This window comes from Lichenostomus cassidix, chromosome Z (genome assembly GCF_008360975.1).
Source record: "Lichenostomus cassidix isolate B80296 chromosome Z, HeHo_3.0, whole genome shotgun sequence".
NCBI classification, from domain to species: Eukaryota; Metazoa; Chordata; class Aves; order Passeriformes; family Meliphagidae; genus Lichenostomus; species Lichenostomus cassidix.
Window position 1 is genome coordinate 32,201,899 of NC_139511.1, and position 14,406 is coordinate 32,216,304.

Consider the following 14,406-nt stretch of genomic DNA (forward strand, 5'->3'; position numbering starts at 1 on the left):
ATAGTTTCCACCACACTGAATTTTCTGTAAATTTTTGTGGTTTCATTTATTTAAATTTAAAACAAACAAAGAAAAATCACAACAAAAATGCATCAGTTATGAAAACAGTTGAGTAATTAACAAAATCATAGCAATCTGTAATAAAACTCTAGAATGACACAGGAGTACTGTGTGTATTACCAAATTTTAAGTTGTTCATTACTGTAACTTGTTTTAACTCTCGAAACAATTTCTCAGAAACCGTTAGCATAGAAAACAATTTTGCTATCACCTTATTATAATATATGCCTAACTAAAGAAGGTGGTTTTATATTCTTCTAAGCCTTTTCTCAAAGTACCAAAGTGAAAACCTGTGATGCTATTTTCCTTAGGCTTGTATGTTAGCTCATTTCACTCTTAAGTAGAACTTTGTCCGGCTAGTGCATTGGTGCTTATCGAGTCAGTTAGTTTTGGTTTGTTTGACTAAATTTCATTTTAGCACAGGAACACATGATTTGTATTCTAAAGGATATAAAGGTTTTAGTCTGACTTTGAATAATTTATTTCATTCAGATGAAAAAATCTTGACACTCTTCTCCTGTCCTGTGTTAATGAGTGCGGATGGTTGCTTTCATCAAACTTTGTTCTGAGTGATCCTAGTATCTTGAGGTGTCCCTCAGGAGAAGCACAAGTGGATGCCAGCAAAGATTTCCAGCATCCCAGTATATGTTTTTCCCAAATCCTTAATTGTTTGCTGTCTTAGTGGACACTAACTATGAACCATGTCCAAAACAGTTGCTATATTTGAATGAGATCTCCTATACTCTGTTGTCTGGTATTGTTTAGTTGCTGCCTCTTTGAGTTTAGTGTCTTTAATGTTTAGGTCATCAATTGCATATTCCTTTAAAAAATGCTGATACATGCTTAAAGCCCCTAGGGAACTTTGAGGTTGCTATTTAAGGAGTATAGCAGGAATGCAAAGGGCACAAACTCAGGCAGCTTCTTAGCTGGAGATGGCTTGTGTCTGACTAGCTTCACATGTTGGCAGAAGAGATCACATCTGTTTGTACCAGTCCTCTAGTGGAGCCCTGAGGCTCTGTCAATTTTAGTAATTTAAATGTGCCCAGACCACTCTCTGTTGTGTAAGTCAGCTGGCACGAAAGTCCACTGTCTGTACTTTTCTACTCTTCTGTATGCTAAGACTACTTTTTTTGAAAACAGTCCTTTGCAGATGGCAATTTCCAGTCTAGACTGAGTTAGTGCTAGTTAGCACATGCAAAAAAATGTGGCATAGACTGTTTTACAGTTCAGCTGTATAGACAGTAGAATTCCAGTGCCCCTGAATGTTTCCTGGAACTGTTTAATTTACTAATAAAAATGCACTCCAGGAATCTAGAAGTCAGTATGAAGTCAGAGTGGCATAGTTTGTGTCCAAGTGAAATCAGTTTCAGGTTCAGGATTGTTTTTATCCTTTCAAAAATCTGCAACAGATTTAGGAAGAAGTTCTGAGTCAGTACATTTGTGAACAAAGATATGAAGAAATCCTGTCATTTTGTACAGTGTTGACCACTGAGAAGAGATTTAGTTTCTGTTATTCACTATTACTTTCACAGGAGTGAAACAAACTTCATTGTTTATAAATGAGGCCATTAGCAATACATGGATACATAGAATATTGCTACATTTTTATGCTCTTTCACAATTTGAAATGATTTGCAGAAATTTTTAGAAATGTAGTAGAAAATTGCTTGAACTTCATAAAAATGTTAGAAAGAGTGTTTCCAGCGGTTTTGTGTTTCTTTGTCTTTTTAATGTCAGCTTTGTAAATTCATATATTTTTCTTCCCGGGGTGTGTCAGTTACTTCATTTTTTTTCTCCTTGACTTGCATAGTTACAAAGTCTGGAAAGTGTTAAGTTTCTTTTTTACCAATATTTATGATCTGCCAAAAATATAGGAGAATGAAAGTATAGATTACAACCAAAATATTCCAACAGCTGTAATGTGTATATTCTTAATTGCAACAATGAGCATGACATGAGTATTATGTAGGCCAAGTTTATAGCAGCAGTGTGCTGAAGGAAGAAAAAAACTCAAGTTTTTCAAACAGCTAGGAAATAGATCAAAGTTGTTTTTGTTTTCCCTGTAGCTAAGATAACTTCTTACGCTAATGCAGATGCATGCCACACAGATAAACAAGTATCAATTTTAACAATAGTGTTGATGATAATTCTGTATTTCTGAAATTCCCTTTATCCAATATTGTGTGTTTTTCTATCCATGCTGCTACAGAAAAGCCATGTGCCTTATTCTGTTCACCGGCTGGAAAGGATCAACCTGTTCTTCTAACAGAAAAGGTGATGGATGGGACTTCCTGTGGCCAGCATGGGCTAGATGTCTGTGCAGATGGTAGATGCCAGGTATGAATTACTTCTTTTGAAACTGAAAATACAAGCACACACCAAGAACACATATATGTTAGACTTAAAAAGCCTTTTATTTCGTACTAGGCCAGCATATATTAACTTTATTTCTGTTGTCAAGTGTCACGAATGAGTGTGTTTGTCACAAATGAGATCCTCCAAAAGCTCAGCTCACACTGTAGCCTGGAAAGTAGGGCAGGGGGATGCACCACCACATCAAGCTACCCCTGATATTAATTCATAGAAGTGTGTCTAACACAGTAATGTGGAGATCCTTGTGTAAACTTAACTTGTTTTAAACTGCATCCTTTTTAACAAAACACTGATACAATTTATATTTATATATTCTAGGCCTGTTTGTGCCCTATTCAGAATAAAGGCCTGAGGCTGACATTAACAGCACTTTACGACTGTGGGCACAGCAAAGAGCCACCCGTATTTTAAGTAGGCAGCAGAAGAGACACGTTGCACATTGGTTCTGATGGTGGATTCCCATTCACCAGGGGATGGGAATGCAGTTGTGTTTCTCTTGGAGAGCAGCTGGTAGAGTTAGACAGCCATATAGGAAGCGGAAATGCAGCAATCTACGTGAAATCACAGGGGAGTTTTCTGCAGGACAGATCTGTGCTGATAGGAGCTAGTACAACCCTCCTTCTAAACAGGGCTGGGCCATGTTGACTTTGCATCATGCAGAAGGGTGAGGCGCCTGATGCTAAAGGCAGCTGTATGAAAAACGTGTCCTGTATCTCAATACCTTTTGTTTTCTTCTCCCACAGAAATTTGGCTGTGATGGTATATTAGGATCTCTGGCTCGTGAAGATCATTGTGGTATATGCAATGGTAATGGAAAGTCATGCAAAGTTATTAAAGGTGATTTTAACCATACCAGAGGAGCAGGTAATGTCTGTTTACTTCAGATACTAAGGAAACCAGTGACTTGTGGTTTACTTTGAGCATTGGGAAATTAAAAGAGCTGTATTTCTTAAAATTAGGCAGATCCTCAAAAGAACTTTAGATCTAGCTTTTTTAAGATGATAAGATATTGAAGATAAGTATGCATGAGCATTTTAAAATTTGTTGCAAAATTAGTGCACATTATTTCAATTGCAAAATGGAGTAAACATCTTCCATTAAGATGCATTCTATTTCATAGAAGAGCCCGATTTTTAAGGAATATGAGAAATTTTATTTATATTTTTAGGAAATAGAGGAACTGTAAATTCTTTTAGTATTTAGATTATTTTAGTATTCTTCAAAATAAATATCCAAGTTATGATCTGTTACCTAGAGTAATGTTATTAAATTAAGCCAGGTTGTGACAGATCATAAAGCCGAATGCATGAAGTCTAATACCTCTTCATTACTCACTGTTTTATACTAATAATAACATAACATAAGAGCCAATAGATTTTCTGATGCAGAATAAACAAGAGATTTCCAAATTGTGCTGTGATCTGTCATATGAATGGGAATAACTGAGTGGCTCCAGCACAGTAATATTGACATAGTAGAGAATTGAAATCCTAATTATGTGCACCATGCACCATGTATACAAGTCTTTTCTTGGAAATGGCATTTGACCAACTACTTTCAGCATTTTTTTGCCATTACACTTTCAGTATCTTGAGTAGAAAATGTGCAGAATTTAAAGGTAGTAAGTAAATCACATCAGAAAATACTGTAATTAGAAGCAGACAGCATGTCTTTGAAAAATAAAGGACTTCAGTTCATTTTAGACTGAAGTATGTGCTTTAGGTGAGAGGGAAAGTGCTTTAGGTGAGAGGGGAAAATTAGTCTTCATAGTCTTCATGTGTTTATGTCTGGCCCTCTCAAGTTCAATGTAAGGCAAAGCAAGGATCCCAAACCCCAGATGACTCTAGAGGACTACAAGATATAAAAAAACAACAAAGAAGGTTCCTGCTAATAAAATCACATTATCTCAGCTCTCTTCTATTGATAGTTGTTTCAGGGTGCTGTGTCAATTCTCAGTATTGTGGTATTGCCATATAAACACCTACGTAAGTTACTTTACTTCTCAAGAAGCAGTAAGCAATACTTAGAAAGTGTTATTAGCTCTTACAGAAATGAAAGATGCTGCTTTAATATTCACATTTCAGGATTATTGAGTAAGTGTTGTGAATGCTAAGTATTTTGTTGTAGAGTATCACATAGCTACACATAATAAAGATTGGTATATTTTTCCCCCTGTGAAGTTCAGTTGGATAATCTAAAATATGGGTTTGTTTATTTATTTATAATATTCCTGCCTGCACAGTGTTTTCCACCTGTATTGCCTTTTCACTGCTTTTTACTTAAAGCAAATTGTTCAATGTCCTCTCTTAGTCCCACACTATCAAGAAGCAATCTCAATTTGAAGCAAATAATTAATAAGTAGATCTCAAAACCAGAGCCTATCATAACACGGTTTGAATATGTTAAATCAAGAAGAAAGAGATGGAGCAAAAATATATCAAAGAAATAAAAAACCAAGTAGTAGGAGGAAGCTTAGATTTTAGAGCCATACCATTCATTTGTCTTTACATGCTGAGTGAAGTTGGAATTCTTTTATGGTCATCTGGTGGTCATGATGACTCTGAACTACTTAGCCAGAGATAACTTCATCTGCTCCAGCCTCACTAGTTCTTGTTATGTTTAACTGTGCCATACTCTTTTAACTGTGTAGCATTGTATATATATTACACATAATGTACAGTTTCATAACTTGTTTTTAAATTTTGCAAGAATCCTCAAAATATTGCTATATAAATTACAACTTTTTACATTTAAAAAGAAAAACAGGGGAAAAGAAATGAGAAAACACACAAGATGAATTTTTCTATGCTTTTTTATTTTTCTATTTAATTTGAGACATCTGGTCTCATTTTAGGTTATGTGGAAGCTTTGGTGATACCTGCAGGAGCAAGGAGAATCAAAGTTGTGGAAGAAAAACCAGCTCACAGTTATTTAGGTAAACATTATATATGTTTTAGTGATCATGTCCTTTTTTGCTCAACACTGAAAAGTGCTAGTTGAACATGCTTTTGTGATTGAACAAAACTCTGAGTAGAAAAATGGATCTGTGAAAAGCTTGTCTAAAGAAACAAAACAATTATTAGAGAAACATTTTTATATAGGTCTTCTTTTGAACTTTTATCTCATTTAGAGAGTATTTCAATGACTGCATTTAGATAATTTTTAAAAATTTGTGTGTATACTTGCATATTTTCAATTTTTCATATGGAAAGCACATTAAAATTACTGAAAAGAATTTTAAGCTCAAATGTGAAACAATTTGTGCTCAGACAACAACAAAACACACATTGGGCAATAGCGCAGTTCACTAACAAAGTCAAACAGAAGGTTAAAATTAGTCTGCAGAAGCAGAAAAGTATTTTTTTACACTATTTTGATTCTTTCTTTTTGATTCTTTGTGTAAATCTTCTAATAGACAAACTTGATCACAATGATTTTTTTCTTTTAGTTTGTCCATTTAAGTGAAATTGTCTTTTACTGAAACAACAAAGTGTTTCTCTTTTAATGAGGTCTAAAAAAGTTGTCTAGGAGAGTGCAATTTGTTATCATAATTGTTACAGGGTTTAAGCAAATGTATGAAGTACCATAATTGGTGTTGTTTTGTGCAGTGCTTAAATTTAAATTGAGAAATACTATGAGAAATAGGACAATTATATGAAAAATTCCCTGGTTTGGTCACTATTCTTTGTTATCTTCATCAGTAATATCTACATTTTAAGAAGTGTTTGATCAGTGTTCTCAATACTTCAATGAGAGAATGTTGAAGATGGTTAATCTTAATTGTGAGTGTTTGGATTATCAGTGGGTGATTGCTGGTTTGTCTTGAGGCCTGCAGTTTCCCAGGAGGTTTAGAGATCTGCAATATTTAACTGTTCCACAGTGAACTACAGACGTGGATATGTAAGAGTGTTGAAACAACAACTGAAGTTTGTCTTTCTATTAAGACATGAGACACTTGCATAACAGCATGACAGGTCCAGGCTTTATAATGACTTAATGGGATTGGTTAGTGGAATATGTCTATAGAAATTACTTACAGCCTGCAATTTTTTGTGCTAATCAGAAATCAGAGAAACTGTTCATTTTCAGCTGAACTAAAGAAGTGGATTAGCTGTGTCATTGTTCTCAAATATATGATCAGGCTACCTCAGGGATGCGGACCCTCCAGATCTGCAGTGTAACATTGTAATTGCCAGTGCTCTTGTAGGCATCCAGCCTATAGGTGTGTTGTGTATCATGTGATTTCTTTTATTAAATGCTTCCTAGTTAAAAAAAAAAAAAAAAGCATGTTGGGCTACATTTTGAGACAGAAGGGTGTGGGAAAGGTAGTGGCATCTTAAAAATTTTGAACCCCTTATTTCTGACAGTGTTAATAGTTTAAAACTACCTGGAACCAAATCGGTGTAATCTTTGCAGGCAGTGTAATTTCAGATTTCAAGGGAAGGCAGTTGAGGACCTGATCCCATCTACTCCCATTCAAAGCAAAGCAGAGACCAGAGTCCACTGAGACTAAACATATTTTCCTTTCATATATAGAGGACCATAGAAAATGGTTGAGAGCCTATGGGTAAAAATTACAGGCCAGGCTGACAAAGGAAACATCATGGCTGGGGATTACAAAAGGCTGCCTAATCAAGCGGAGTCTGTTGATGAAGTGCTCTTACTTCAGCTACAGGAATCATGTTTGCAGTCTCTGATTTGGCTTGGGGATTTCAGTAACCTGATATCTGCTGGAAAAACAGCACACCAAGCTGTAAACAGTCCAGGAGACTCTTGGAATGTATTAAAGGATAATTTCTTAATACAAGAGATGGACCAGAGTAATAGTGTTCCTGGACCTTTTTGGTTGCTTACCAATACAGATGGAACTATTTAGAGAGGACAATTTTGGTGGCAGCCCACAATACAATGATCATGCCCATCTGGAGCTCATGATTTTGGGGGGTATGGGCCAGGTGAAGACTAAAGCCAGGACTCTGAATTTTATGAAAGCAAACTTTCAGTTGTCTAAAGAATTGATGGATGGTACCCCCTGGGAAGACTGCCCTTGTGTATACAGGAGCAAAACAGAGCTGGCAGAACTAAAAAAATTTAGGATAATAAGTTTTTAATAACTGTTAAGGATAATAATTTTTTCTAGGCTGGAAAGGCTCTTGATTCCAATGTGTAAGAAATCAGGCAAGGAAGTAGGAGACTAGCATGGGTCAGTAAGGACCTCCTGGTCAAACTAAAGTGTAAGAAGGGAATGCATAAGCAGTGGAACCACAGACACATATCCTGGGAAGTATATAGGGATGCTGCTCATATATATGGGGCTGTTGTCAGGAAAACTAGGGCACAGGTAGAGCTGAATTTGGCAAGGAATGGGAAGATTAATAAGGGTTTCTACAGGTTTTTAGTTAGAATGGGAATAGTAAGGTAAATATATACACACACAACACACACTGAAAAGACAGGAAGAGCTAATGATAATGGTCATGGAGAAGGCTGCAGTGCTTAGGAGTTTTTTGCCTCAGCTTCAATGGGAAACACTTTTCCCACATCTTCCAAGTCCCTCAGCATCAGGGCAGGGAATCATGGAATGAAGTTCCTCCCATCATAGATCATGTTGGAGACCAGCCAAGGAACCTGAACATACACAAGTATATGGGACCTAATGAGATGCATCCCATGGTCCTGTGAGAACTTGCTAATGTAGTTATCAAGCCACTCTCAAGAATATATGAAAATTCATGGCAGCCTGGTGAAGTACCCAGTGACTGGAGAAGAGGGACTCTTGCACCATTTTTGAAGAGGATAATGAAGAGGACGCTGGATACTACAAATCAGACAGTCTTAGCCCAGCTGTAGTTTTTAAAAAGTTACTCAAATCTTAAGTCTTAATGTTCTTAAGATGGGTTGGAAGGACACCTGATAACCTGAATGAAAGTGAAACAATTACTTCCTTGACAAAAAATATCAGTAAATGTACTTTCATTTAGAATTGAATTCCAGATATCTTTCACATTTTCTAGAAAAATAGGGGCCAGTCAGAATGGCATTACTTTGATACTTTTCTGGAAAGTAGGACTATATATTTTGGACAAAGCAAAACACAAAATTCACAAAGTTAATATGGTAGAGTGATTTGTCAGTAAGAAAAATAAAAGGGTTAGTTGGTACTGATTTACCAAATGGAGGACCAGAACCAGGGCACTCTTGCTCCCCATTGACAACTGGGAGATGCAACAGCTGAATTGTGGTTTGTTGTATGATTATGGCTGTGTAGCCTCTTGCACCTCATTAAAATTGGAAGAGTGTATAGCCCTGGTACAGTAATTAAAAAAAAAATTGCACTCATTACCATCACTTAAATGCCATTGTAATGACGGCTGTTTTATGCTCTACAGAGATAGAGTTGTAATTAGTCCCCTTGGCTTAGCACTGAAATTGTGGTTGTGGTTACAGTTGCAGTAGGCTTTCCCCATCCCAGTTTTCTTTGGTTGTCTTTTCAGTTGCAGGTGTATTGCTTGAATTATCTAAAAGAGAGGTGTTATGATCTAATTATTAAGGTTCTTTAGAAATACCTCTGCCGGAATTAAGGTACAAACGAGACCATGTGCCAGTCAATAGTATGGGTTTTATTTAACAGAAATTATGAGAGAGAGAGGGAAGAAAAGAGAGAAAAAGAGAAGTAGGAAAAGAGGTGGGGGGGGACAGAAAGAGGGAAAGAGAAAATATCACCATCCATGGATCCCAATGATGTTGCGTTGATCCTCTCCAGCCGGTCTTCTCGGTGGTGGTGGTCCCCCCAAAAGCACAGGATGCTATGGGTTAATATACACTCAGACCAGGGGCAATGTCCAGGCATGTCCCCCCGGGGGAGGGGGCAGTCTCTAGCAGCAGACTCTGCTTGCATCACCTGCACTCCTGTGGTACCAGGCCTAGCACTCTGGGGGGTCTGTGATGGATTGTGACTCCCCTCAGCTGCCTCTCATGTGAAAGCCTCGTGGATGTGGCCTGTGGGGTTGGGGGTTCCACAGCTGGGCCAGTCTGTGTAAACCTGGCTTCTGTGAGCTGTGCTCTGCCCCCACCCCAAACTCAGCCAGGGATGATTCTCAGCACAGCTGGTGGCTTTGGCCTTTGTGTATGCATACCTTTCCCTCAGCCTGAGATGATTGAACAATAGGCTTTCCCTTTATCTAATCTCAGCAGTTTGACTCAGCCTAAAGTCCCAGTCAGGTTTCTTCAGGGAGGTTTCTTTGATTGTAGCTTCTTTATACACTTTTGTTATAATGAGCAAAACTTTATATCAATGTTTGAGGCATGAACTATTTCAGTCTCTGACAAGAGGATACACTTGTGTGCCGACTGTTCTTCTTATACTGGGTTACTTTGTACAGGGCAACCTCCTCTGTCAAAAGTTAAGAAGAATAGGAATATGTGTGCGGTATGGAATAAAACTCAGGGAACTTGCTTACAGTATGGGGTGTGACAGAGTCAAGAACAGAAGCTGCTCTGCCTGAATCCAAGTCCAAATTTAAGGCTTGAAGGACACGCTTTCTGACTTTGTCTAAGACCAGTGACTCATATGAGGAATCCAAAAGCAGAAAATGCAAGATCTGGCATATTTGTGTATTCTGGAGTTGGGATTCCAGTTTCCTGCACACGTCTGCATGCTGTGGCACACACGTTCATTTTCAAGACCAGACAGAATGATTTCTGCTGGTCTCTGGGGAGAGGATTCTGCTCCATCTGAGCAGCATGACCCGGCTGGACCTTGGCATGTTCAAGTACATTTTTTTGATTTCTCCACTGAAAAGAGGATTAGCCCCTACAGTTTGAACACTAAATAGAACTTAATTACCATTAATAATAGAATGTTTAAACCTAAAATGCCAGTTTTTAAATCTTGTAGAATCACTGGTTCTTTTTATTATAAGACTGTTATGCAGTGTTAATGGATTTTATAGTCTTAACATTTATTACACAGTGCTGCAGTGGTATACATCAGTGGTGTCTTGTTCAATTGGATTCCTTCCAGTCCATAGGCCAGTTGCCATTGTTTCCCATAGAAACAAAACATAACAGTATAAATATGAATAGGAGAGGACATGATTACAGGAGTGACTCACATTAAGTTACAACTTTAAAAAGGGAAATTTTGGAACATGTGGAGGTTCTCTTACAACAATCTGGTGCCAAACATGCAATTTCAGTGAAGACAAACGTGTAAAACTTCTTGTCCAGAAGGTGACTTCAAGTATATTCTGCTTCACATGATTATTCAGAACTGATTGGAACAAAATCAAATAAAATGAAGTAAAACAAAATAAAATTACAAATCATTCACAGAAGAATCTATTCCATTTACTATAGAAAACTAATGTAAAGTCCTGTGTTCTCACTCTATGAAATATATCTTACCTGGCTTGAACATGTTTTTAAATATAAATTAGGTCAACATGAGAAATGACTTAGCCAAAAAGAACAAGCTTTTCCTATTTGTTAGAAGCACCTAATTATGTGGTGAAAGTGTATAAAGTCTTATCGCATTCTAAAGTGCAGAAAAGGCAAGTGCAGTTGTTAGAGAGGAAAGAATTCTGAACTAGAATTTTTTTTTTTTTTAAGTTTTAGCCTAGTCCCACAAATCTTGCAGAGTCTCTTGTGAAAATTGTGTTTCCCATGCTTTTATGGATTATAGAAATGATCACTGTGGGAACAGAGAATAGTTGCCTTTGCCTTAAATTAATTCAGTGCTCAAATTATGAATTATGCTGGAGCCTGTCAGTCTTTTCAGGTATTAAAGCACTAATATTAGCTTCAGGTACTGTTCAATATGCTTTTGCCAGGCATTCCCTCCAGTTGGTGTTTCTGAAGCACATCCCAGTTGAAGTTCATGTACAGTAGGATCCATAAATATCTTTGCAATCAGAGTTAGGTGAATTTCACCTACTTGTTAAATTATCCAAACAGGCAGTGAAAGGAGAAGAAAATCACTACTGGGCAGGGATCTTTTATATTGGGCTTTTTTTTTATATACTTTGCAGCTCTTCGGGATGCAGGAAAACAGTCAATCAACAGTGACTGGAAGATAGAGCACTCTGGTACATTCAATATTGCTGGGACCACTGTGCATTATGTTCGGAGAGGTCTCTGGGAGAAAATATCAGCCAAAGGTCCCACAACATCACCTTTACATTTACTGGTATGACAATTTAGTTTTTTAACTTGATTCCTATGATATAACATAGATCTCATTATCTTGAGGAGTATGGAAAAAATATTAGTTACTATGTAAGATATACCTGCTTTTGTGTTTACATACATATCTACAAAACTGGGAAGGGGATGGTGGCGTTGGAGGGGAGGGGGAGAGATAGGTCTGTCAGCCTGCTTGTAAAAAAATGCATTTAAATCCATGAATGATCTTTACATGGTTGAGGCAGGACTGAAGTCTCAGCATTCCCACAAATGTCATAAAAAGCTGACGTGCCAACTAAGGAGAGAGATTCAAATTAATTTCAGATGGTTTTAGTCCTGGCTGACTATAGCACAGCATCACAGAATTGCAGAATTGCAATCACCAACTTCTCCGTGAAAAAGTTGAGTTTTGATGCATTTCAGTGTAGGAGAGGGAAAGTTAATAGCCACCAGAAAGAAAGAGAGAGATAATGAGGGAGTATTTCACAATTCAAATCCTTTAAATTAAATGAGTTTTCTTAATAATGCAAAATATTTTTCCCATTTGCTTAATTTGGACAATCTAATTAATTTCTTCTAACAAATCAATTAGGAGGGCTGAAAGGCAATAGACCATCAAGGCATTCTCTTGTGCTTTTCAATTTTATCTCCTTGAAGTTTGGAGTTCGTCTTCCATAGTGTCTGTGCATGTAGGAAGGTTTTGCTTCTTTGTATCTTGCAGGTGCTACTCTTCCATGACCAGAGCTATGGTTTGCACTATGAGTACACAATCCCACTGGATCCTCTCCCTGAAAATCAGAGCTCTAAAGTACCGGAGCCCCTTTTTATGTGGACACATTCTACCTGGGAGGACTGTGATGCTGTATGTGGAGGAGGTAAAATAAAAGAAAAATGTACAAACACACGTATAAAAAATGAATATGCATATACAATATGCATGTATATACACAGTGCAAATGTGTATATGCAATATGCATTTATATGTATAAACACTGTGTGTTTATATATATTTAAGATTCTTATGGTCAGTGTTACAGATTTAATACTAATATCCTCATTGTGGCTTGTATGATTCCATACAATGTGGCCATACTTCAGTTTTATGCTTTCTAATTGCATTAAAAAAATGTGATAACTCTAGGAAGATTCAAACTAAATAAAAAAGTAGCAAAAGATGGTAATGAAGAAAAAATCGAGACTAACAAGCAAATTCAGGACACAGTTTCCAAGAAGAAATACAAGTGCAAGAGCTAGAACAAGAATAGAAAGTGCATTCCACTCTGTATTTGGAACTATTGAAAATAAATGATCTGTAAGAGACATTTCAAACCACAGAAAAGCTGAATCCCAGTCTCAGATCAAATAAGTACAATTAGTAACATGAGTTGAGGATGATCCAGAAACATATGGAACAAATATTACAACAGCAGATATTAGTGTGCTGATGTGATATTTTTCCTATGTTTATTAACCATAAAAAATGTGATTTTGGAAGCACAAAATATGATTTTGAAAACAAATATTGGACTATGAACAGTATTGATGTAAAAAAAAGTCTTAAAAACTGTTTTCTAGAAGATATTATTAAAAATAATTACACTGAAAAAACCACTTCAGAGGGGTTTTCTAATGAATGCAGTACACACTGATCTTTTCATACCTTGTCTAGTTAGTCAGACTGTGAACACTGTATTGGTTTTTGATACCTGTTGTTCGTGCTTACAACCTTGACAGTCATGGTTTGTGTGATCAACAGTGCTGAAAACTGCTGTGCCTCTTCTGATTGAATAGGAAAGCCTGGAAATGCTTTTCTTTCTCATAACAGCAGCATAAGGAACACAGTGTTCTAGCTCCTTTGACTCCGTGAACAATCCTGGTGTCATGAAAGATTGCTGTAGTTTCCATAAACATGCTTTTTGTAGTTTGGTAAGAAAGCTTCTTCCCTAGAAGGTGTTTTGTACATGGTGCTAGTAACATCCTCTGATTCTTAATAGTGCCTTCCTGTAGTTGAGGAGTCACACTTTTTACAGTTTCCTGATTATTTTAGAATAATTTTAATGCTACCACAATCTGTCATTATTGCCCAAATATTTCTAAAGTTACCTATCATCTGTGGAAATCTTAAAATGCAGTATGCCAGTAATTTTTTCTACATTAATGCTTAAATAAATATTTAAATGTTTTACTGTAATGTTTATCTTTTTTTTTCTCTTGCAACTGGCCTTCATTTTATGTTATCATCTAAAATAGCTGAGTTATTACAAAGTTCCATAAAAGGTATTTTTACTGCAAATATTCTGAAATACTAAAGAAATATTTTTCTTACTTTAGACAAAACTATTTTAACTTTTCTTTTAGTTTCTGGCTTAAATATCAAGCAATAATGAAATTAAAATGCTGCAGCTTTTACCCGAACTATTTGTGATTAAAATTTAACGTCACTATTTTGATTAATCCACCTAACTCATATAACAGTTATCAACAGATTTGCTTAAATGCTCAAGTGTGTATCAGGATGAAACTATTGATGAAGCCATGTGGTTTTGTGTATGTTTGTGTATGTAACTGGTCTGCGACCTCCTGTGTTGCAGAAAAGCTTTCTTTGCGTGGGCGAGAATATGAATACACAGATGTATATATAAGTGCAGAAAGAATTGTCAAACATTTCAAACACTGTGATATGATAGATTAGTTGCATGTGTTCTCATGTACACAAGCCCTGTGCAAAATGTCAGCTGTGGTCACGCACCTAATGTGCATTTATAACTTAACTGCTCCATCCACAGGCTC

The 14,406-nt window shown here is 36.6% G+C and overlaps 1 protein-coding gene across 1 annotated transcript in view; it reads left to right on the forward strand.

Annotated features, from left to right (window-relative positions):
* Window positions 1-14,406, forward strand: part of ADAMTS19 (ADAM metallopeptidase with thrombospondin type 1 motif 19) — a 125,844-nt gene that overhangs the window by 88,586 nt on the left and 22,852 nt on the right. Inside the window, exons 14-18 of the mRNA XM_085042307.1 lie at window positions 2,270-2,397; window positions 3,177-3,297; window positions 5,288-5,368; window positions 11,463-11,620; window positions 12,338-12,491. Coding sequence (XP_084898433.1) covers window positions 2,270-2,397; window positions 3,177-3,297; window positions 5,288-5,368; window positions 11,463-11,620; window positions 12,338-12,491 — 642 coding nt within the window. The remainder of the gene's footprint in view (window positions 1-2,269; window positions 2,398-3,176; window positions 3,298-5,287; window positions 5,369-11,462; window positions 11,621-12,337; window positions 12,492-14,406) is intronic.